Source organism: Oxyura jamaicensis, chromosome 3 (assembly GCF_011077185.1).
Source record: "Oxyura jamaicensis isolate SHBP4307 breed ruddy duck chromosome 3, BPBGC_Ojam_1.0, whole genome shotgun sequence".
Classification (NCBI taxonomy): domain Eukaryota; kingdom Metazoa; phylum Chordata; class Aves; order Anseriformes; family Anatidae; genus Oxyura; species Oxyura jamaicensis.
The window spans coordinates 67,842,982-67,868,811 of record NC_048895.1 but is presented as its reverse complement, the minus strand read 5'-3'; the positions used below and the strand labels follow the sequence as shown (position 1 = coordinate 67,868,811).

Genomic DNA, 25,830 nt, shown 5'->3' with positions numbered 1-25,830 from the left:
TGCTTTCATGCCACACTTAAATTGTCCAGAGAAAAGAATCTCTGTGGGAGACATTGCATATTCTTCTTGCCTCCGACCAGCGTAGCAGAGTCACTGTGCCTTAGTCATTAGTAGGGAGAGAAGGAAACCAATACTTCCCAGTTCTGGAAAAGAAAACCGTTCAAGAAAAAATACTTACTAGATCCCACAGACTAATAATGAAAGGACTGTTTGATCGCCAACAACTTTTTCCTGACCTCATGAACTGGAAAAAGAAATTGTGTTCTCCTTGGGTAAGTCTTTTAAGTTAATTGTTTCAGAATTTCTTGGGATGAATGAAAACTTAAAAGGTGATTTGTTTGCTGTTTTAAATATCTTTATTATTCATTTATTCAGAACTCTTCAGTTCACTAATTATTTTACCTGAGCATGAAACAATTAGTTGCCATTGAAACATTAGCAGTTAACTTTCTGTGATGTTCCCTTTGCAGAGTTAGCACTTGTGTTAAGCTATTGTTCCCAATCACCACCTGGACCTGCCTCAGTCTGTGTATAAATAAATCAGAGAAGCTGGTTTGGAAAAGTTGAATAGTATAAATGCTCCCATTCCTAAAATAATAAATGTTATTTACAAACAGTTTTATATTAAATAGCTACTTTAAGGTACCTATATTCTCCTTGGATTTATGTAGTTTGAAGTTAGCAAAGCAGCTTTACAAGCCCAAAGCAGAGATTTGCTAAATATAAACTTGTTTCCTAATATAAACCTGGACTGAATGTTTATGGTCAAATATATAAAGTTCTTCAAAACTGGGTGTATAGTGGTGGTGTTATACAAACTTTTAACAAGGTTAAAAATTAAAGAATACTGATGAGATCTGGGATCTGATTCTGATATGGGATCTGAATCTAAGGATATTTATATCCCTCTCTGTGCTGTGCCAGCTATGTTGTAACTGTAATTAAATTTTAAGGTAAAGAGATTAACTTCTTAATAAATAAATAAGTAGATCAGAAGAGTTAGAAAAGGGCAGGAAAAGAAAAGGAGCCAAAATGTGTATGCAGTTTAAGTAGGCTGAAATAAGCAATTTTTACATCTTTTTCCATTAACAACAGATAAGTATCTGCTAAAATATCGATAGAGGTGATAATTAATTTTCTGAAAAAACTAAAACAAAAAAAAAATGGTACATGATCATATGCTATTCGGGGGGAATTATAGGAGTCAAAGAAAAATCTGTCAGGAAGCTAGATAACTCCTTCAACACAGAAATATCACTCTGGTAGCTTACATCAGTCTTTAGAAGGAGGCTCGAACTGTAAATTTGATGGTAAATTTGGAAACAGTGTGAAGTCTTGTCCCAGTCACTGGGGATACAGCATGCATCCTCTTTCCAGCATGAAAGCCAGTATATGACATTAATGTGTATTTCAGAGGAAACTAACTCCCAAATGGCTGGAGGATAATGGCCAGCTGACTGCATAGAAAGCAAGAGGAACAAAAACCCAGGTGGTGAACACCACTGCTGAAATCCTTTAAGTCTCCTCTGCTTTTGCACTAACTATTCGTCCTATAGAGCAAAACCAAACAGGAAAGATCTTAGACCTGTTGGATTGCCAACTATTTAGTGGTCTCTGGGAGGCTGACAGTTGAACTTCAAGACCTGTGTGGTATGCGAGACTGCTGGAAAGGGTTGTTTCAAGAAGGGAGCCAGTGACGACACTGCTGGAGCTCAGTCGCGTCTGTAGGTGCCAGGCAGTCTCTTCTGTAGGGCTTAAAAAGGGCAAGTGAAGTGATCCGACATCTAATAAGTTTATCCACTGAGGTCAGGTGAAGTACAAACTCCCTAATTACAGTGACCTCTCTACCCCTCACCAGAGGGAATAATGCTGTGTAGAGTTTATGAAATTAGTTATGTTTCTTTCGTTCAAACCCTCTCCAGTCTTTAAAAGCTCCCTGTTCTTCCACAGACCCTGCAAACCAATTTTGTGACAGTCATGCTATTTATAAACGATAATCACAAAATCATTTATCTGATAAAAAGGTGCATTAGAAAAAGCTTCATTGCCAGACTGTCCACTCAGAGGAAGTTGTTGTGGCGTTCATGACCTCTCTGGGTTTGGGTTGCTAAAAGGAAGCTGGCTGTGAGCCTTCTCACCCCAAAGGACCACTGGATCAAATCTGTGAGTAAACATAAGCTCCAGTTGGATAAGGTAAATATCAATGATCCAAAGAAAAAGAAAACATAAGTGGCTTCCAATAGAAACTGCTGAACTCTTGTAACCTCCCTAAGTACCCGGGAACTCCAGATCTTGGTACTTCAGGTGAAATGATGCAGCCAGGATGAAGGAGTACCGTGCTAGTCATGGCAGCTGAAACATCGCAGTCACTGGACAACAAGAGTCATATATTGTAGGTTTTATGTGCTGCAAAGTAAAGCATTTCAAAATAGTTGTAAGAGCAGCTCTGTAAGAAAAAATGATCAATGCAGCATTTCACAGCACAATATGACCTCAACAACAGACCTTCAAGTCACAAAATAATGTGAGAGAGACAGAGCAATGTCATTTGTGGAAAGAATCACGGAAAACATGACTTGCGTTCACTCTGGATTACTTAAAATCTGATTTCAGAAGCTCCCTAATTTCTAAGCAGCTGCAAGGGCAGTGTAGCAACTGGGCAGTTATGAGCAGAGAAACAGTGCAGCCATGAGGTGTATATGCATGATTTTGGAGAACAGATTATAATTCATGCCACACACCTGGGGATGAGCACCTGAAGGTTTCCATCATACATGCAAGTTGCTTGGCAAGTGTGACCTTTCTCATGTGTGTGTTCGTCTCCTGTACTACCCCTGTCATGGGGGGTGCTTGTACCCCAGCAACCCTCACATTGCCAGATACCAGGACAGTTTCCCTTTTTCAGCCTATACTTTGGAAACAGGAAGATACCATGGTTTCATATGTTAGAAATCTTCCTAACGCTACATGATACAGTTAGAGACAATAAGGGGTTTCCTAATTATTTTTTTTAGTATTATTAGTATTTGATAGACTTCTAACTGACAAATACAGCTGCAGGGTATCTTGCAAAGTACTGTCTTTTAGTCATTCTTTTTGTGTGGTCCATGTACCCAGTTCTTTGCTTCTTGCCATGAATATGATGATCTGGGATAATTAGTGCGTTTCTCCCATGTGATCATAAAGTACTTGAAGACAATGTAATATGAGTCACTTTACTACAATACTGATTTTATAGGCTCTAAGAAATAGTTCATAAATTCAGCTTTCTGCCCATTTTGGTGCTCCCTCACCAGAAACCATACTCCCTCAAGAGGTAGCTCTTTGTCCCTTCTTCCTCTCTTTCCCAGTCTTCTTCCTCTCTTTCCCCGTCTTCTTCTCTTCCTCATTTCTGACACAGAGTGTTCTTGCATTGAAAACAGACTCCAAAAGCCCCACAAACTTTTTTCACTGTTTGAAACAGCCCTTCCTGTATGTACTGTGTATAATGATTTACTTGCTAACAGGTTGGACCTGGCACCACTCACCCTATAGAGCACAGAGGAATAAGATGATGTGCACATCAGACCCTTGGTCCTACAAGACTGTAAGCACACCAGAGTAAATTTTCTTCGAGTACTTTTGGTTTGCTTAAAAAAAAAAAAAGGTCAAATTAGATAAAAGCTTTACTTCTAAATTGACAGAACTCAGATAATGATTATTTAAGAATTTGGACATAACAGCAGAATGATTAGTTTAACAAAACTACCTTGTTTTCCTTAAAGTCTCCAAGCTATTAAGGTTTGTTTTCGACACTTAGCCACTAAATATGTTGCTCGTATAGTTTTATCTGTTGAGTATGAAACATTAGAATTATTCACTATTTTCATTCTAATTCTTATGTAGTTTTATCAGGCCAGGTCAACAGCAAAATATGACAATTCATAATACAAGTATAGGGATTTTAACATATTTGTGATCATTAAAGATGTCCCAGTCTGCTACACTTTGTGAAACATTTGGTTTCTTGTAATAGATTATTTAGATTCTTAATCATATAATTGCAGTACTCTACATTATTAGATGCCATTTGATTGCTTGAAAGTATGTATTGCTTCAAGCCTATCCTTGGTTAAAAATTTGCCATGTATTGGATTTGGTACATGTTGATGATGAAGCATCTATAAAAATATATTCATTTTTCTAAAAAGACATTTTGGCCTGTATCCTGTAAACATGTTAGTATAGATAGATACACTTGATTAGTTGGTGCAACTCTAGTGAAACAGAATCACAGAATCACAGAATAGTCTAGGTTGGAAGAGACCTCCAAGATCACCGAGTCCAACCTCCAACCTAACGCTAACAAATCTTCCACTAAACCATATCCCTAAGCTCTCCATCTAAACGTCTTTTAAAGACCTCCAGGGATGGTGATTCAACCACTTCCCTGGGCAGCCTATTCCAGTGACTAACAACCCGTTCAGTAAAGAAGTTCTTCCTAATATCCAACCTAAACCTCCCCTGGCACAACTTTAGCCCATTCCCCCTCGTCCTGTCACCAGGCACGTGGGAGAATAGACCAACCCCTACCTCGCTACAGCCTCCCTTCAGGTACCTGTAGAGTGCAAAACATTTCACAAGTGCAAGGCTATGTCTTCAGGGGTCTGTACTGCATGTTCTTAGATGATGACAAGTACAAAATAGAAGGTTTGGGGGAGCATTGTGGGAGCTGTACTGTTTTTATTCTCACGAGCAAGGTTGAGTCCTCAAAGTAGAAATTGTCATTTGTGGCATCTTAAATTAATCAACTGTAGATAAATCAGTGGGAAATGAGTACATGATATTTCTTCAACATAGAAACAACAAAATCTATAAGGTACTCTTCAGGCTCTCTGAGGCCTCTCTCTCTGAGGCCTCTAAGCCATAATTAATCCTGATGTGATTTGATATTTAAAAACTGTGTATGTTTTAGGTTTAACCTTATTTAGTTAGGTGGAATAATTCTTATCTCAAGTACCTAATTAAACATGCTTGGGCTGTAAAGAAAATAAATGGTATTTGATGATGATGATGTAAGTACATTTTACTCAAAATCCTTGTGAGTACAGTACTGAACGGAGGCAGAAGTTTGGTATTATAGTAGTAGTGGATCACCCTCAAAGATGGAGGTTGTTTTCTAAAGAGCAAAGTGTTTCCTGATGAATATCATTCATCTTTCACTGTAACTGCAGTATCAGTACTGTGATGGATGTGCAATGTTTCCCTGTGATCTGCTGCCACAGGAACATTTCTCTATGTGAACTATGATGACACCTCTGAAAGATTTTCATCGTATGTCAGGAGAAACAGTAAGGGAAATGCCAGCAGGAGGCATTGAAAGGCTATATAAAATATTAGCAAGCTTTATTTTTTAGGCATATATATGACATAGTCAATTAAGCAAATGAATAGTCTTTTCTATATAGCAACAATTACATCTGTCCTCTGTGGATACTAGAGACTCCAGAAAAGAGCTTTTGACCATCTAATTCCAGCAAACAAAGACTACTTTTTTGTATTATATATAGACCTGTTTCTCTGGCCTTATAAATTAATTTTGATGAAAATTGAACATACCCTGACACATCTTTTTTTTTTTTTTTTTTTTTTTTTGTAAATGTGGAATGGAATTTAATTATTATTGTTTGGGAAAGAGAGCTGTAATAAATTTCAGGAGGGAAAATGAAATAAAATAAAAATGCCAAACTGTAAACAAAAAACAATGACCACAAGTAGTTTGAACAGTTCAGAAAGCTGAAAAAATTTTCCATGAAGAGAAATTGCACTAATGGTAATGGAAAGGCTACACATGACTTTAGAGGTCCGTGGGTCACTCAGGAGCAGAGCATCACCAGCAACAGGACAGCAGTCATGGTGATTGTCTCTTAGGATAGGACCTGAGCATGTACTGGGTGACTATGTCTTGTGGCTGAATTTGGGCCCAATGTAGTGACATACAAGGATTTTTATTAGTGCTAAATCTTAAACAGCATTAAATATCAAGGCATACATGGTCTCTTGGTCAATCCTTAAGAGCAGCTGAACAGTTTTGGTTCCTGGTTCCTTAGCAGCAAGGTCATTTCTGTTTCTGATCCAAGTTCTGTAGACATGAATCATGAGAGAGTCAACTGATTTGAAGGGCTGCTTCTTTGGGCCTTTTCTAAGCTTAGTCCTTAATGGAAGACTAAAGTATGTGTTATAGTTGTGTTTTTTGTTTGTTTGTTTGTTTTCTGAAGTAACTCAGTCCATTGCATAGCTGGGTTTGACTTTGATCATTTCTCCAGCTTTTTTTCATCATCTTTTAAGGACGGAGGTGTGACTTACAAATTAATCTAGGACTTTGTGCTGTGAAGGAGGAATGTGAGTTGATTTTTTAAAACTGTAGTATTGAAGTAGTCTATTCGAGGTGAAGATTACAAGGCTGTTAAATTTTTATCTCATAGTCAGTAACAGAAGATTTTTTATGTTTGTAAAAATCTGCAGCTGTCCAGTTGCAGTACATCTTAACTTTTTGTGCTGTTTCATGTCTTCCTGTTACGTATTTCCTCACAAGTTGAAAGGCTTTGCTTCATTGGAGTATCCTTAAGTGTTGCAGGTAATTTGACTAAATTCTTTTGCATCCTACTCAATTCTAGTGGCGGGGGAAGAGTCTGTCATTCTCTTCTCTGAGAAACTTGCTCCCTCTGGTGGTTCAGCAGAGACAGTGCTTGGCGAAAAACGACTCTCAGAGAAAAAAAAAAATGAATACAGGCTTATAATCACATCATAGTAATGAGTTTTTTCATTATTCGTTACAAGATTTGTAAAATGATTATAAAATCTTATTATATGATTTTGTTCCATCAATATTTTCGCAGAAACACTCATTATGTCATTGCAGTGAATACAAAGAGCATTGTTTATACCTTCCTATGTGGCTCTGAATCCTTCTAAAAATCAATCCCATCTTCTCTATATGTAATCCAAAGGCATGTAAACATGTTTTCTTCATTGAAAATATTCCCAGAATATTTCTAGAATACCTATATCAGGAATATAAATTATCCTTGATTCTGGATGGGACTTATGTTTTAGTATACCAGGTAGTGGAGAGGAAACAACTTTCTGCATATATCTGACTTGGGGTATTTCATGGGTTTACTCCTACTCCCATTGAAACTGATATTACAAATCTCTTTCAGAAGGATCAGGAACAAGCTATCATGAACAGGTAGTGTTATCGATGCCGTTGATATAGAATACTTGAGAAAGCAGAAGCTTCACAGGTGCCTGGGAAAGTCAGACTGAATATAATGACAGAGATTAGAATAGAATAGATACTACAGTCCATGTTACAAACTTTCTCACAACGTGTCTCAGAACTGTCTGAAATTAGCAGTTTTAGTAGATTATTACATACATTATATGCTGTCTCATTGAGATCAGAAAGGTATCCTTACTGAAAACATGATTGTTCAATAATGAAGTTGAAATTTCTCTTTAGCTTTGTATTATTACCACAATTCATAACACAATTGCCAGAATACAAACCATTTCTGTAAAAACAAATTCCTGCTTAATTTATCAGTGTAAGACATGTTATGGTCCTTCAGTTCTCACCTACTACACAATAACTTGATATTTCATATTACAACATTATTGAGGGATAAAAAAGTCTCTGTCATGGCAGAAGGCTTTGAATAAGCCAGTTTTCATTTCTGGTTATGAGCTGTAGTGATGAAGTTCTGCTGTACTAAAATTGAGATACAAGCTTACAACTCAATTGAGGTTGACTAGGGAACAAATGAGACACATTGTGTAGACAAACTTTGTATATACTAATTGAAATGTTTCTTGTGTGCCTAAAATTGTAAGTCACTCAGACAAGCTGCTTATTGTGCTGTGGGGAAATGCTGTAAACTCTTTGGTTTACTTCTCTTCATAAGCCAGAGACCCACAATCGAATCTGTATCCATTTTATTTGGCTTAACTAAAGGGCATTTAAAAAAGCTGGAAATAAGAGTTTAAACTTCCCAGATGAGCACTGTGAAAGGTGTTTTTAAATCGGCATTTTACACAGGGCATGTTCCTGGCCTTGCAAATGGCTTTAAAAGTTACTGCCTGTCAGGTGAAATGGAGTGACTGATTGTGTATGCGCACAGTTAACCCGTCCCCACTGTGAAATAAAATGTTAGCCTAAACGAGGGAGGAAAGAATGCAGGTGTGCAGGTACAAGTTCTCAGCTGCCAGATGGCAACTGCTTAAATTTACTCATGTGATCACTTGCAATCATTTGCAATACACCCCTAGAAATTAAAATGAGGACAGGAGTAGGAACAAAATCAGGTTGTGTCTTTGGGGTGTATAAAACTTCAGTAACTGATGCTCAGGCTCTCTCTTACCATATTTAAGAGAATAAAATCATTGCAGACCTTTATCCCATTGAAATCAGTATTAATTTTGCCATGGGAATATGAAAAAATCCTTAAGAGGTATGCTTCTACCAATCTATAAAATATATTTTAATAGTACACAAGTATGGTCAAGCACCAGTGGATACACAGATTTCAAAGTGTATAGAAAGAACCAGAAGTTACTCAGACAGCCTTCTGCATATTGATTTTGTTTCTACATAACAATTGGAATTATAGAATTACAGAATGGCTCAGTTTGGAAGGGACCTTAAAGACCATTTAGTTCCAACCCCCCTGCCATAGATCACCCACTAGATCAGGTTGCTCAGGGCCTAATCTAACCTGGTCTTGAACCCCTCCAGGGATGGGGCATCCACAGCCTATCTGGGCAACCCGTGCTAGTGCCTTGCTACACTCTGAGTGAAGAATTTCCTCCTAACCTCTAACCTAAATCTCCCCTCTTTTAGGTTAAAACCATTCCCTCTTGTCCTGTCAGTATCTACTCAAATACAGAATCCCTCTCCATCCTTTTTGTAAGCGCACTTTAAGTACTGAAAGGGCACAGTGAGGTCTCTGTGGAGCCTTCTCCAGGCTGAACATCCCCAGCTCTCTCAGCCCTTCTTCATGGGAGAGGTGCTCTAGGCCTGTGATCAACTTTGTGGCCCTCCTCTGGACCTGCTCGAACACTTTCGCATCCTTCTTGTGCTGGGGGCCCCAGAGCTGGATTCAGTACTCCAAGAGGGGCCTCACAAGGGCAGAGCAGAGGGGCATAATCCCCTCCCTCGACCTACTGGCCATCCCTCTGTTGATGCAGCCCAGGATGCAGTTGGCCTTCTGGGCTGCAAGTGCACACTGCCGGTTCATGTTGATCTTTTTGTCCACTAGAACTCGTCAGTCCTTCCCTGCAGGGCTGCTCTCAGTGAGTAAAAATTCCAAGAATTTTTTTATTATATCCTTTCTGTATGTTTCCATTCATAACAGTGTCTGATGCTCTACTCATATTTTTAACAATGCATTTCTGTAAATAAATGATTCTATTCTATAAATGCAGTCACATTAATGATTTAATGAACAGCACTGTAATCACTGAGAACGCAACTTTGGCATCCAAATAACTACTGACATCAAGGCAACTCAAAGGTGACTAATTTTTCCAGTCATATTGCAATTAAGCTAAATATTGACTGTTGTGCCAGTCCTGCCTGTACCAAATCTGTCCAAAGCAGTCTGTTCTTGAATTGATTTCATTTGTTCTCACTTACAAGGATATATTTTTTTCCTCTAGACTATCATGTATTTTTCTACTTGATTATCTTGTAGTTGCTACTGGTCTTACATGGTGCTCTGTTTTACACAGCTTTTATTGTCTGCTTAGTCATTCACATGATATCCTTGTCTCTAAATTGGAGAGACACGGATTTGACAGATGGACCACTTGGTGGGCAAGGAATTGGCAGGATGGTTGCATTCAAAGAGTTGCGGTTGACGGCTCAATGTCCAAGTGGAGATCAATAATGAGTGGTGTAACTCAGGAATCAGTACTGGGACCAGTGCTGTTTAAGATCTTTGTTGATATGTTAGGTGTATGCTCATATTTTGCAAAATAAATAAATAAATAAATAAATAAATAATATGGGTAATATCACATATTACAGGCAAACAAGCAAACTGTATGATCACAATTTACACACACAGCTTTGGCAATTAATACTTCATGCAACTGAAGAACCACACAACTTACTCTCTATGATTTTCACAGAACCACAGAATCACAGAATGGTTGAGGTTGGAAGGGAGCTCTGCGGGTCATCTAAGCCTACCCCCTGCTCAAGCAGGGACACCTGCAGCTGTTTGCCCAGGACAATGCCAGGCAGCTTTGGAAGATCTCTAATGAGGAAGATCTCTAACTTATTTGTGGCTTTCCAAAATGCTTATCCTATCTACTAGTCTGACTCTGTCTCTTACTAAGCTGTCCATCTCATGGCAGGGTGTTCTTGAATGACTTTTATATATTCTTATACAGTTATACCTAAATGCCTTCTATTACAGTAACTCTTTGCTGCCTATAGGGACTTGGAATTCCCTGCAGCAAGACCCATGTATGAAAATTATCTCTATTTACAACTAAATGTATTTTTGTCTTTTTTCTGTATTCCTTTTTTCTGTTACTGGCAACAATATTTTTTAAATAATTTTTATATATGGAAAGGCCATAATTTGATACCAATGTATGGAAACTATATGAGCACATAAGATATGAGTCATTTCTCTGAATATTCTTAAAGATGTTACGTATACACAAACCTGACATTTTCCAATTTAATTAAGTTACTGATTCATTCTATCTACTAGCCCATAAACTTGTAGTTATAATAATATAATGACATTTTCCTTAGGAAATGTGCAACTACATCTTATACTCACATATGTAATATGTGCACATATGGATTTTGTTATATAGCAGCCTTTACCAGTGAATACACATAGGGGCAATTTCCTGAAAGATTTTCATGTAAAGATAGCTGGTGTAGTATTATTAGACAGAGTTATGTCTTTGATGCTCTAAGGGTTTCTGATTTCTGACAATTTCCACATTCATAAAGGAAAAAAAAAAAAAAAATATTTCCTTATTTCTACTTCTATTTCTTTTTGCTTATCCTGAGTCTTTATGCAGCAGGAAAAAATTCTTTAAAAGGCATTTGCAACATAGCCACTATTGCTGATATCATTTAAGATTTGTCCTGATAGGAGCTTTATAATGATAAAAATAGAGGGCTCTTTGTGTCCTGTGTCACTATAAACAGTGATATTTTTCCATGCTTAGTTCATATCTTCTGGTAAAAAGTGGGTAATAAAGAAAGACCATATACCACATGATATTAACACAGGAATGTGACAGTAATGTTCAGATGTCAGTCTAAAAAATAAGGGAACAAGGATTAAAATGTTAAGTTTAATTATTGCAGAGTGTGTTTTTGCAGAGCTGTTTGCAATCTGTGCTATCCGTGTGTCTTTGCCTTCAGCGTGAATGGTAATTTAAAGCCGGAAGCTGAAACAGTACTCTTTACATGTCTGTTTTCTTGGGACTTAATAATCAGTCCTGCCCTTTGGAAAATAAAAGAGCTGCTTGTGTGGGATCTGGTTTCTTTCACAAATACTCAGGAAAGAGTTTTTGTTATTGCATCGAAGCTGCATCTACAAACACTTGGGACATACTGTACATATAAATGCAAATTGCTCCTACAGTCTTTCCCTTCCATAAATTCTTGGTTGTGTTGGCTAAGCCCCACGTACATTGAATGTGAACAGCAGAACTTTCTTCCTTGCAGCCTAGTGAGGATTGGATTGATAACCAGACTTTTGCCTTCTGGTTTTGTTTGTTTGTTTGTTTGTTTGTTTCTCATCAAGGAAGTGTTTTGCTGAGGGTGTATCAGGAGGGGAAGCAAAGCAGAGAAGGGCTGTTGGTGGAAGCCCACTGAACCCCCCTCCCCTGCTCTGCACCCCACTACCAAGGAGCACAGCAGGAGGTTGCCCAGGAGGGGACGCTGCTATAACAAGTGGTATGGGTTCACAGCCACCCACTGTATGATGGGCCAGGGGCTCAGCCAGATCCTCTGGCCTCTTCTGCTACCCTTGCTGCATGGGGCACTGAGTTATCAACGTTATTCCTGGCTGCTGCCTGAAGATGTGAGCAAGGAAAAGGCTCCTTCTTGTTAACACAAGGAAATGTAAAAAGGTAAAAAGGAGCCCTAAGCTGTACAGCTCTGACACTGTGCAAAGACCATCCTGAGATCAGCCAGCTGTTATTTGCTGGTCAGAGGGCACTGTGCGTTTCTCAGCACTACTAGAGCTCTGCTATTAATATACATATTTTCAAAACATATGCATTAGTCCTCATCTTTTGTAACAGGGGTTTTCAAGTTTGGGATCATTGGCTTGCATGAGAGAATCGTTTCCAACAATAAAACAGATGTATTGTATGCTGTCATAGTGGATGAACCACAAGCAGATTAGTTACCAAAATGAAAAAGGACATGTCTTTTCACGTATTATGTTCGATAAAAAGATATATGACTTCAAGCGACCTGAAAGATTGATCCCTGTGAAGTTTGCATTAACAGAAACGTCGACAGCATTTCAACAGTACTGTAAGAGATATTCTGTAGCAACTTAAATATTTTTATCAAGAATATAAATTTCCTTAAATTTCCAGAATTTCCTGCTACTGGCTGCAAACATCCATACAAAAATGGCCTCAGAAATCCAAGAGTTCTCACTGGATAGAGCCTGTAGACCTTAAATGACCTGAAATGGCAAAGAGGTCTGTCTGTCCAGATATGTACAATCTAACCAGCATATATTACCAGTGCACAATTTTGCATTAACAATTAATTTCTGATCAGAATAAGAAAAAAGGAGAGGTTAAACATAGCAGGTGTCTTTATTCCTACACTGATGTGGCACATGAGAGTAATGACATGTTCACGTCCTTACTTTTTCTGCCAGATTTAGGTTGTAATTTTGGACTGAGTTTTCCAATGGGTGAGCCTGAAATACAGAGCCAGACACTAATTCCAGGTTTGATGATTAGGACACCCATAAGCAGAGAGGTATTGTAAAGTTTGTGTCCCTGTTGCTATATGAAGTGGAGAGGGTCAGATAACTGAGATTAAAGCACAAAAACAAAATCATGTCAGCACCAGGATTCAGCGGACTGGAACCGTGTTCCAGCAAGGCAGAGACAGTGCTTCTGCCTGGCTTGCAAAATGGACTTGTGCGCAGTAAGCGACTGCTAGTCTGCGTGCATGTGTGTTTCCCCTTTCCTTCTTTTTTTTTTTTTTTTTTTTTTTTTTTTTTTTTTTTAAGGGCTTCTGTATCATCCTGATGTGGAATGGGGAAAAACCTGGAATGCTAGAGAAACTCAGGAGCTAAAAATAACAGTTTCTTGAACAATTCTGTTTACGGAAACTCTTCTCTTCCTCATGCTCACTCCTGGAATTAATTTGGGCTAGCCACCATTCACTTGGGATCTATTTTACATTAAGTGATATTTACAAGTTTACTTTTCATCTGTTGGCCCTTGTTTGAATAATGTTAATACAGATGAAGATTCAAGCCAGGAGAGAAGAGAATGCAGGATCACAAATAGAGCACGTGGAAGATTTTTCTTCATAATTTTTAAATACAGATTTCCCTGGGCTCAAAATGTCCAAAATGCTTGTAGACGGGCTGACCAGCAAGGGCCTTTTCAACAGTGCTTTAGGTATAATTTTAAAAATTTCTTCTTTTCCATCATCCTTAAGATGGACTCAACACAAATTCATGGGATTGGGAACTTTGCATCCCAGTTAGTTAATTTGGTTTTGCATTTTTTTGCAAAACCATATTTTATGAGACTGTACCTCTTGTTGAATTTCTAGAAAGCAAGTTGTTTTTTTTTTTTTTCTTCTCTCTCTTCTCTCAATCAGAGAACAGTATAATAAGAATAAACAAGATTTGTGCTCAAAGGAAGGGCATTTGAAATTCAGTGTTCTTCTCTCCTCCTGTGGTGGGATAGCTGGTACAAATGGGAGAGGGATGGTCTGCAATAGAAACAGCCTGAAGTCAGCACTTTGTGTCTCTCTTGTTTTGATAAATTCACCAGCATGGACCCCTAGCTTACAAAATGTTTGTTTGGTGAAAAATGTGGTATTAATAACAAGAAGTCAAAAGCTGTATTGCTGCTTCTTAAGTTTATTCTCATTACGGCATACATACAAATTTTGTTTCTAACATAATCATAGACATCATTATCTGTAGGTGAGGTGGATAAATATGAACACTCACACCATTCATTAAAGCAATGGGTGGACATGGGGGTGCAGATTCATATGTAATATGTAAGAATTTTTTTAAGAAATGTTGAAGAAATTACAGAAGATAGCTTATGTTTGACTCGCCGCTACCAATGGGATGGGTTCAGAATTCCCTTTCTAACAGGTAAATTGTCCAGCCTCTTTGTAAAGGCCTGCACTTTAATGAAGATCATAAAACCTCCTAGGCAGCTTTCCCAGTGCATCAATACCCTTAAAATTAGAAACTTTCTCATCATTTTTAATCTAATTTTGCTTGCAGGGACATAAGCTTACTGCTTCTTGACTCATTGACTTTGGTCTCAGGGGACAGATTATTCCCTTTTATTTTCTTTTTTCTTCCCCCAGGCAGCTTTTTACATGCTTGAAGATTGGTATTATTTCTCACTCAGCTTTATCTTTAAGCTGTCAAATTACCCTGTCTTTTCCACTGAGCCTCTTGCACCCACGCACTGTGACCTCTGATGGCTGATGTTTGCGGATCATTGCCATTTGGCGATGTTCTCCTCCCGACATCCAAGTTTTGACCATTCTTGATAGCAGAGAGGCTGCAGTGGCTCCCGGTGAGGGTACTGCACCCTGCCTAGCAAAAGTAACCCCTACAGCAGCACTCCTTCACCGCTGTCCCTCGGCCCTGCAGGGCTCGGGGCCTGGTGGAGCCATCGGTTCGTTATCCTTCGGCTTCTCTGGTGGACGTGGGCCCCAGACGCTAGATGGCACCAGCTGCACGCTGGACCGGAGAAATAACACCAACAGGACGAGTTTCCACTCGGGGAAGTTGGTCTCTCATGCCAGAATCGTATGGATGAACTATTTGTATGATAAACATATATGTATGTAGGTAGGTTTTGTTTCCAGAAGCTGTGTATGCAGTCTTCTTAGAGATAAATAAATGTAAAATCACTTCTCACTGCGGTGTCTATGTATAACATGATTGTTCTCATAGTTTAAGCTCTCTGGGTCACCTCCTAGTAGCCCTTCTTGGTACAGCTTCTTGTTAACCTTTCTTTAATATGCAAGAACTGGAAATAACATATTGAAGTCCCACCTAAGGACTGATTTTATGAAGCACTGTAGGCCAAATCCATGAACCATACTTGGTATATTAGTGATTTGAGGGGAGATCTGTATTAATAGTATAACTACAGAAAGAACCCAGGCAATAAGAGTTTCATTGTATGGAACAAAATGTCAAGGTAGTCTTAACAGAAGAGGGTTGTACGTCACCTACAGTAGAAGGTGTTATTGAAATGTGCAAGTTGGAGAAATCATAAGATCACAGCACACAAGATGTGTAACTTTTTTTTTTTTTTTTTTTTTTTTTTGGTATATAGGCTAATATTATAGATGAGAGGCGAGTAATCTGTTACAGTTTTCCTTATTGTCAGACTCTTCTATATTGTGTTTTATTTTCTCATATGGTTAAAAATGCCTCCTTTTAGATTTACTTCTTCCCTATACCCCACTCTTTTGGTACTTGTTGCTTACAGGTTCCTGTAAGCCATCTAGTTGTTGCTGAAGTATAGATGGTGGCATCTATACGGAAATGTTAGCTAACCAACAGAACTTGAGTCTACATACAGTTCTTGGTCTATCTAGACCCGTTTGAAAAGTTTGCAATTACAGACTCTGAGGTTGAAAGTAATACCATTTCTTATAATTAGTGTGAAGTTTCCTGGAAGACAAAGAAATACTATCGCCAGTTTTCAGAAAAAAAGGTTTTTTTTCAACATGTGGACATACATGTATGTGTATGTGTGTGCAGTGTGTATACATCCAGTGTGTATGTATGTAGATATACATGTATATAAGCTATGTGGTACTGCTGCTTCCAGTAAAAATATTTATGAGAAATTCAACCCCATTCTTACAATGATAAGTGCCTAATGTACCTGTTGCTTCAAAACTTCAAAAAGTGTTTGAGTTTCTCCCTGGAGCCATTTTCATTTGAGATCTACAGAAAAGGTGATATGATAACCTGTAACGTCTTTGTTGGTGGAGCTGGATAGCTGAGTAGGACTTTTAGTTTGTTTGTCAGTAACCTGTACTTTCATTATAAAATATCTACAGTCTGTACTTTATTTCTTCATTATGCACTTCATTTCAACATTAGTTGTAACAGCATGTTTCAGCCAAGCCAATGGACTCAAGTAAGCCCCATCAGCTGTAAAAATAAAAATATATTCTGACATTTGCCTTCCTGTCAAATTAGGTGCCAGCATTTGTTTTTGACCACAGCAACATCCTAAACAGATCCCATTTCCCACCTTCTTATCTGTATCTTGCACTATTCAGTTGAATAAAACCATTTCCTCCTTCTGTTCTAAATTGTTTTGCATATTTTCAGATGTGTTTACCAGGGAATGTATTTTAAAGCTATGTGAGTTGACACTAGATATAGTCTAACAGACATAAAGTATGTAAAGTTTGTTGGAAAAAAAAAAAAAAAAAAAAAGGCATTTGGTGCAAGTAGTTATTGTGTATTTTGTAGAGATCTATAAAAACAATCTTAAACATATTTCTATGGGAAAGAGCAAATTTATATGACAAATGCATAAGGATCAGTAACTTCATCATCCTGACTATGCAGTATAGGGTAAGATGGAGATTTCTGGAATATTTAAGATAATTTCCCACTAGTAGGTTCTCTCCCTAGACATATTAACATTATGGCAATATGTATATAGCAAATGGCCCATGTAAAGCTTTAACAGGAGGAGAAAAAGGTAGATTTTGTTGCTTTGCATAATCACTGTATGACCTGTCTTTTACTTCCAAGAACAGGTAAGCGTGAAACCAATAAGAAGGCATTCTGAACCATAGAACAAGATCAGACTTTTCTACCTGTGGAATACTCACTTTTGAAGACATTCACATATTGCTGTAGGGATTATGGTGTCATGGAGAATCAGACAGATTTTACTAAATATGCTTCTCCAAAAAAGGGTAGTTGCCTTTGTGTGGATTTAATACTCACCCAGTGGGCTGTATCGCATACAAGTTGATAAATCTGATCTGTTGCATTGCAAACTAGTGTGGCAATGTAAAGTAAGGAAGTGAATTATTTTGAGAGAGTGATAATTTCCTCTCAGATTTAACAAGGGATCCTGTTCTGTCTCCAAGGTACATCCTTCCTGTTCTGTATTGTACTGTGGAAACATTGGTGTGTTGGTGTAAATATTAACATATAACCAGAAGGAAAAGAAAAAACAACCAAAGAAATGCATACAAAACCATGGAAGGTCATTCAAACTATATATGTAGTCACCTTTCAAACAAATAACATGCATTAGTGTTCCTCATGCAGTCAGGCTACAAATTCTGCCATATACCATGTATTTTTGATAACTTTTTTATTTGTACTGTTAGTACAAAAAAAAAAAATAAAAAAAAATAAAAAAGTGTTATCTGTTACTAAAGGAAGGGATCTGCAAGTATGGGATAAAACAGGAAATCTACTCTGCAAGCAAGACAATGACAGCAGGCTGTGGCTAAGCCTGGCAATAGGAGAGCAAAGTAAAAGTGGTCTGGGCTGCTCTCAGCCATTTGAAAATCCTAATAAGAACTGATAACATAGGAAAATAGTCTGGCTTTCTCTGCCAGTGTCTATGAACCTCAATAAGAGACAAGAATAACGAGATAACCAGGAAAAAAAAAAAAAAAAAAAAAAAAAAGACTGTGGTATTGCACTCTTAGGAGGCTCAGCCATTCTGCAGCAAGGTCACTGAATCCTGCTAACTGAGGTAGCTACAGTGGCAATGGAACCTGCCCACTACCATCAGCTCACAACAGCCCTTTCTTCTCGTGTGGCCCATTGCCAGCAAGTCATGCGGCTTAGCTCGGTCATGGACGGTACTCAGGAGATGAGGAGGCAGGACTAGCAGGAGCGTGACAATTAGGGGCAGATTGAGTGGGGTTGCTGTCTTTGAGACAGGAAATGGTAGTTTTTAAGCATGCTTAAGAGGCTTCAGGAAAAACATAGCCTATTTTCAAGTAAAGATCCAGTCTCACCTTGAAGCTGACTTGGACTACAGCAAGCCATGAAAGCTGCAGCTTTTCTGTTTGGTGCTGGCTGTTGTAGGTCTTCGGTCTGTGGTGAACCACAGACAGTGGAGTGGGGGGAGGGAGAGTGTTCAGCTAAGAGATGGCAGAGAAGCAACAACATCTAAACTTGAAACTCTGTCTTCTATTTAAATATAGCTAAGGGTCGTGCTGTTTCTGGCAGCCTTTGACACGGGAATCTCACCTCAGAAACATGAGGATGGGAAGGAACATAGTGGTGCCTTCGTCGATATATCAGCCAAGAAATAACAACAGCTGCTCTTGGCTTCCTTAGGAGAATTCATCCTCCTTTCAGTTTGAAACCTATCTTTAGCTCCCAAAGCATTTTAATTTTTGCAGTAAGTTTCTCATAGGCCACAGGAGTAGAAAATGAGTAGAAGAGGAAGTGACCCATGAAATGTTTGAAGAGACGGTGTTTTGTGTGAGTTCTACTGAAGTGTTTTGCTCAGTATATTAAATATTTATATAGCCCTGCAGTCACTATTAATCCAAGTAGTCATGTTTTCCCTAGCCCACCATGGATTCTTACCTTATAGTCGCCCCCTTGAAATTAATCAAGGTGAACATATGGAGTTGTCACCACTGGAAAATAGTTTATTATTTTAGCAAACAAAATATTTTAGCAATTCTATTTCTGTCTGACCAGAGCTGGATGTTGCTAAAAATATTGGGAAGGTTGATATTACATGACCTGTAAACATTTGCTTTTGCAACTACACAGGTAAAAAAAAGCAAATAAAGAATCAGACAATATTTCCACTGGGAATATGGATTTCTACAAAACTGAAGTGTTAGATGCAAAGAGTTTATTTTGTGATCATAAAAATCCTTACTTTTCTGCGAACATCAGAGGACGAGTTTTCTGTTTAATTTGATATGGCATACTGATGCATGTTCTTTGGGAACACGTTATTAATAGGCTACAACTTGTCCTTTCAGTACTTGTCTATTTTTCATTTCCTAGCTCCTCTCTTCTATCTGATTTCTTTCATTTATTCCCTTCTCTTTCCCTTTCTGTACCACCTGTACATCCAAGAGTCATTTGAAAGATACTCTTTTCTAAGCAGCCATTTGTATGTCCAGGCATACAAGTAAATTCTTAGTTTTGACAAGCACGGGTTCATCATACTCCAAGTTCAGTCTTGTGATGGGCAGCAACCCACTTCAATATGATTCCAAATTTCTGGTCTCTGATGGCCAATCCAGACATACTCCTTTTTTTCCCCCTCTATCTTCATTGAAACACTACTTTTTTTCTCCCTTGAGTTTGGTATCATACTAGTATCTCCATTGACTCCAAATTCAGTACCCTCTTTTTACCTCTGCTTCTAGTTAACTAAGAGGTGTAAATAGCTGATATTCTTCCTATCTGAACTGGACCAGGTTGCTTTAACTCTTTGGCCTGTTAAGGAACTGCACAGGTAAGGAACTGAGACAATTGCACAGCACAATAAAATACAGATTATGTTACATCTGTCACATTTCTTTTTTGCTGTTATGATACTTCCCTCCTATCTTCCAGGACTCGCATCCTTTTATTCTGTTTTTAAACATCCCTGTCTTCTGGGGGAAAGAGAGGGATGATTGATCTCTTCCTGTTGCTCCCTTTTCTTGCAATCTGCCTGAACCCAGGCCTCCAGAATATAACCACATTTTACCCCATTATCCCAGCTTTACACTTTACTCTGCTTTCTTATCTTGGTTTATGCTAACATTTCCTTCCCTCTGTCTCTCATTTCATTTCTGCTGCTCCTCTTACTTCTGCTTAAATGAAAGGAAGTGAAGAGGACTTGTCTAATGTTATTTTAACCATCATCTCTTTTCTCCTCTACTTGCTTACATTAGTTGAAATGTAAATTCTCTTGCAAATTCTTCTGTAATGAGGGTTGGTTTTTTGTGTATCTGTTGAACCTCATGTTGGTTGTTGGAAATGTTTATTTAGACAAGAGAAGAAGCCAACAGCAATAGTCAAAGAAGGGTATTTCTGCTCACTCTAAAAACACTGGAAAAACGATCTACAACATAGTGGAAAGCAGCATACAGTGAATATGCTGCATCATCATTTATAGAAGATTTTATTTCAACTCCATACTGTTTATCAAATAAACAACTGTTACGTACAAGGCTGCATTCAGCCTATAGTTAGGAAAGAGGTATAAGTTGTTACTCACTTCAGAGTTCCAGAGAATCTGACTATGGATATTGATAGTTAAGCTATCAAATTGCCCTTGAATTTTAAAGACAGAAAAGTCACATTACCAAATACTACTTCCATTGTAAGAGGAGGTTAGTTATAAAAGCCACTAAATACAAGCTACAAATTGGCAGCTGAAAGTTTATTTTTCTTGGCTGAATTCTAGGGATTTTTTCAACCTCATACCTCACTGCTTAGCTAAATCATATAAATAGTGGTTAAATTCTTTTATATTCAGTCAAGTAGCTGCCCCTTAGAAGCAGTGACAATCCCCCAGAATACACTGTGCTTCTGTGTTTTAGTTCTGGAATGAAACCTTGCCAGAAATGTACTTCTTAAACATTTGTCTCTTTTATAATCCAAATAACAGTTGAGATGAAAACTGCATTGTCCCAGACATGGAGCCCAAAAGAGTCAAGAGCCAGTGGGGTGTAAACTGACCCTGCCAAAGAGAAGTGCTGTAATAAAGAGCACAAGTCAAAATCAAAAACTGTGTTTCCTCGAATAGATGTATTATATTGGAACATCAAACTTTAAGCTTCAATAATGTAATTTTGTGACTGTATTAGAGAAGGGCAGTTGGATTAAAGAGTGCATTAATTGTCTGTGCTGTGCTGGAGGACTTCTGCCAGTCCCTGCAATCGTTGTGCAAGCTCTTTCTGAGTTTGGTCTGGGGGTTTGCATTTCCAGCTGTATACAATTCCCATCACACTTATTATCACAGCTGTATTACAAGCAGTTAAGCTATATGGCAATAAGGTGCAAAGAACATCTTGATCAATCAACAGTGTCAGATTAGACAAGAAAAAAACAAACCTCAAACTAGATACTAAAAGAACTTATGGTAATATACATAGAGGAAGTTATAGTACTTTGAAAACATGACATGAAGTAGATCTGATAAGAAGCTCTGAAGCAATTTCTGGCAGTGTTTTAATATGTGGCAGTTCTAGACAACTGTTTAATTGTTTATATTTCTGTCTTCTGCTTAAAAATGAAATGTATTTTCTGAAAAGATATTCAATGGACTGAAGACAATTACTATTTTTGAAAGCATATTTGGAAGATAATTATAAATCCCTGCAGAGGCTAATCGCTAATTTGTTATCCTAGGCTGTATTTCAGAGAATTCACATAGACTCAAAGTTGTTTAACAAGAATGGAAATTGAAAAACTACATTTGTTCCATGGCAACACAGAGCAGACATCAATAAATTACAAAGTAGCACATAAAATGCATAGGCATTTTCTTCCTGCTCCACATCATTAGATTAAGTTTTCTTTAAAAAGCCCAGTCGGATGAATATATTGATTGTGATGTTGATTATTATGGTCCTCTTGATTCTGCTTTTTGTTATGGTGTTTTGTTTTGTTTTGTTTTCTACATTTTGAGAAAGTGTTCACACAGCCAAAGAGCCAGAGATTACTAGTATAGGCTTTGGCATATGTACCATAGCTGAAAATTATATAGAGACGTGAGGTAAAAGCTGGGACATTTGTTATTGTTGTTTTGCTTTCACTGATTTGTGAGCATGCATTAATACATGCCAATATCCATATAACTACATATTAAGTGGTATTCATAAAACAGATAAAAATTGAGAGATTTTATTTTAGACACTTTGCAGATGGCAAGTGGTCAGTTTTAGATCTGGTGGTCACCTTAAGTCCCCTATTTTGATACAATGAACTTGAGGGCCACCAAAGCTTCTCTAAAGGGTACTCATAGTTCCACTTCTAAAGAGTATTTTGAAACTTGGATGGTCTACAAGAATTACTGCAGGCTAGAGACATTACTTATTTCTCAAGAATGGTGCTTCTCTGAAGAATTACTTTTCTGCTTTTCAGAACAAGAGTTGTATGAGAGTAGCACAAAACCACACTCATTAGCACTAACTTACTTTTTCCTCTCCTGTGTTGGCTCCAGTAAAATTACTTCTTTTTTAATTGCTTACTAACTTTTTGTTTAGTAGAGTTTTCTTATTAATTTTATGGTTTGATGATGCCTTATAAATATAGAGTATAACGTGGCATAGTGGTAACATTTCCTTAGAAAAAAATGCTTCATTTCTCATAGTCAAATCATTCCATTTGATTGTGAGGGCCTAACATGATGCTCTTTATCGTGCTTAAACGTTCACAACTCTTTTTGGCAACAGGGTGCCTCTGGCTCTATTGTCCTCCTCAACAACAGCTCTTGGCCTCAGATAATGAGCAAGATTTTCAGCTTTTATTCCATCTGGATTTCAATAAAATCTTGCAAACTCTGATGCAAGATTTTAAGTCTATACTCAACCAAACTGTATTCACCAGACTCAATGGTACGTTAGGAATTAAGTTAAACTCTACTTTCCTGACCCAAGTCGACCTAATTACAGTACAGTGTGCTTTAATGAGGGTTCTTCCAAAGTATCTGTGACTCATACAGCAAAGAGCCAGAGGCAAACTTCAGATCCCCATGTCAAAAACTGATTAATTGCCTGCCTGCAATTAACAATTGGGCTTAAGGATCTGGATGGAAAACTAGAATAAGGCTCTCTTTCACCTCATATGTTGAATCCAGAGTTGTTGACATTTTACGCTTCAGTTGTAACTAAAAAAAAAAAAAAAAAAATCACAGATTTATCAGGCAGCAAATACTTTACAGAGTATGGAGAAAGAACACTGTGTTGTTTAAATTTACTCAAAGTCTCTAAATACATCAAAGAAGAGTCCATTCAGAGTGGGAGGCATTTGATAAGGAAAAAACAACAAGTGTGTCCAGCAGTAAAGTTTATATCTTTTTTACCTTAGGGTAAAAACAATGATAGATAACTACACATATAAATTAATGTTAACATCTTTCTTTAAATGTTTGAGCCTGTGATAGTCAATGCCAAGCCTACTTTGTGTGTGTCCCCATTCATTCTTGTGTAATGTGCATTTTAAACAAAAAAGGAGAGAAAGAAGAAAAATTGTCATAGCATAGTATATGAAATACAATTATTAATGATATTTCTGGGGAAAAAATGTATTTTCTGCTATTAAAAACTATGTTGCTCACCCCAAACAATATTCGCATTTCAGGAAAGAGAGGCAAAAAACACCACAGGAAACTTTCCTTGGTAAATCTGCTTTGTTTAATACATATATATATATGTATTAAAAAAATAAAATAAAATAAAATAAAATAAAGCATTGCTCTTGGCTAGTTCACAAGATAAATGTCATGGCATCAAGTAATGCTAGCTGCAAGGACATGCTTATATCCCCCTGGTAAAGACTGTTACACGTCCTGACCTAAATACTATGAAGAACTGAAAAAGTGACCTGGTTAGAAGTTGATAGATTTTGGTTGAGGGATTTTCCTCCGATTTAGCAGTCTATTCTGCAGCTTTTGGAAGGGAATCTGTCAAGTCACAGTATAGAATAAGTCATTTTTGCCTCCTGTCTAGCTGTAGTGATAACAGCCAATTTAAAACTTCTTCTGGGAGACTTTTTTTCTGCTATCTTTATATGTTTGAATGTGTAACTCATGAAATAGTATTACATTTAACACTTGGTATATTTATTTCAGTCTCTCTTTGATACTACTGTTTCAACCATACATGTTCTCTCTTTCATTAAATAGTTGAAGTTCAAGTGGTTTAAATGTTATTTTTTCAAACTTGAGAATAGCATTACTCACATACCAGAAGGCTAAGTAATGTCTGGGATTTGTTAAACCGTTCGGCAAAGTTGACCACAGACAGTTGCATATAGAACAAATGCTGGAAAAAAATAATCCTGTGTTGGTGATGTTCATTACACTATAGCACATGCAGACTGAAAGCCACACAGTTGGTATCATTTATATCTACCTAATTACTATATTTCTTTTTAGACCTTTAACTAGCTTGACCTTTTGGTTACAATGGGTTTGAGCACAGAGGAAGTACATAGTCTTGGGTCATAGGAATGATGCAAAAAAAGGTAACTTTAATGTTAATTTGACAACTTGGTAGAGCAGCTATGGGTTATACCAAGGTAAATCTTTATTTGACATGATATTAATGAACAGGTACCTTTTACTGCCAACTTAGTCTTATTACATACTCTTTAAAATCTTACATTCCAAGTGTATTTGCAAAATTCTGTTTCTGCTATATTTAGCAAAAAGAGCATTACTGATGTTGGAAAATGTACCATTTTTTTTTTTCCTTTGCATTTGTTCCTAGTATTCCACATACCTGTGAGTTTTGCCAGCTTGTTTTATCAGCCCTTCACAGATAATATATTAGTTGTGAAAACTGCAAGAATATTAACATGAATGTTATTCATCAGACAATGCTAAAATAAAGCATAAGAAGTAACTGAACAGATGTTCTTGGGGATTTTGTATCCTTACAGTTTTCTGAAGAAACATTAAACTAATTTTAAAATCACAAACTTGCTATCCAAAATTTGAGCAAAGGCAACAGAAAGTCATTATTTGTTATGTAAGATATCACCTGTAACTTAGGCATTATTTACTCTTGTAAGTAAAAGAACATCAAATAAAGTAACTGTGAAAATTCCATAATAGAAAAACTGTTACCAACTTATTTCTGCTACAGCATATCCTTTTGGTTTCATTGTTTTTAGTTTATATTGAGTTACAACTCAAATTTTTAAACTTTGCTCTGCCTTTTTAAATCCTATTGTTTGCACATAAAAGGATATTTGTTGTGTGGATTAAGTGGTTTATGAGCAGGATTGGTTAATACATAATTTTGTTCTATTTTTTAGAAGAATGTGGTATGTATTTCCCAGAAGTGAAAAATCATCCAGACAAATACTTACAAAGATGTCCCGAGTCTGTAAAAAAGTGGCTAAAACAACTGAAGAGTGCTGGGAAGATTTTGCTATTAATTACCAGTTCTCACAGTGACTATTGCAGGCTCCTGTGTGAATATATTCTTGGGTAAGTGAAATGTCCTTTTCAAATTATATTAGACAGACATCGACTGGAGATAAGGCTGAGATATAGGGAAGTTAATTTGACTTTGTTTAGGTGTTGCAAATCACTTGGATATGAGGTTTCTGTTGGGTCTGTCTCTAGACAGAGTGTAACAGCTACTCAGTACAAACCAGTTCATTTCTGAGCCTGTGAGCTGTATCTGACCCACAGCACACTTACATCCTACATCTTTTCTGGGCATCATAATGGGTTTAAAGATGTCAGGGAATATCTTTCAGACCAACACATAACTGAGGACATCATATGAATCCCAGTTTTATCATACATTTTTGCTACATTGTCTGCGCCTCTCCAGTCATGAGGTTAAGTAGTAGCAATATATCAGTTCCT

General features: G+C 37.4%; 1 protein-coding gene across 1 annotated transcript in view; it reads left to right on the top strand.

The window, feature by feature from the left end:
• Window positions 1–25,830, top strand: part of NT5DC1 (5'-nucleotidase domain containing 1) — a 149,351-nt gene that overhangs the window by 74,027 nt on the left and 49,494 nt on the right. Inside the window, exon 7 of the mRNA XM_035320604.1 lies at window positions 25,269–25,443. Coding sequence (XP_035176495.1) covers window positions 25,269–25,443 — 175 coding nt within the window. The remainder of the gene's footprint in view (window positions 1–25,268; window positions 25,444–25,830) is intronic.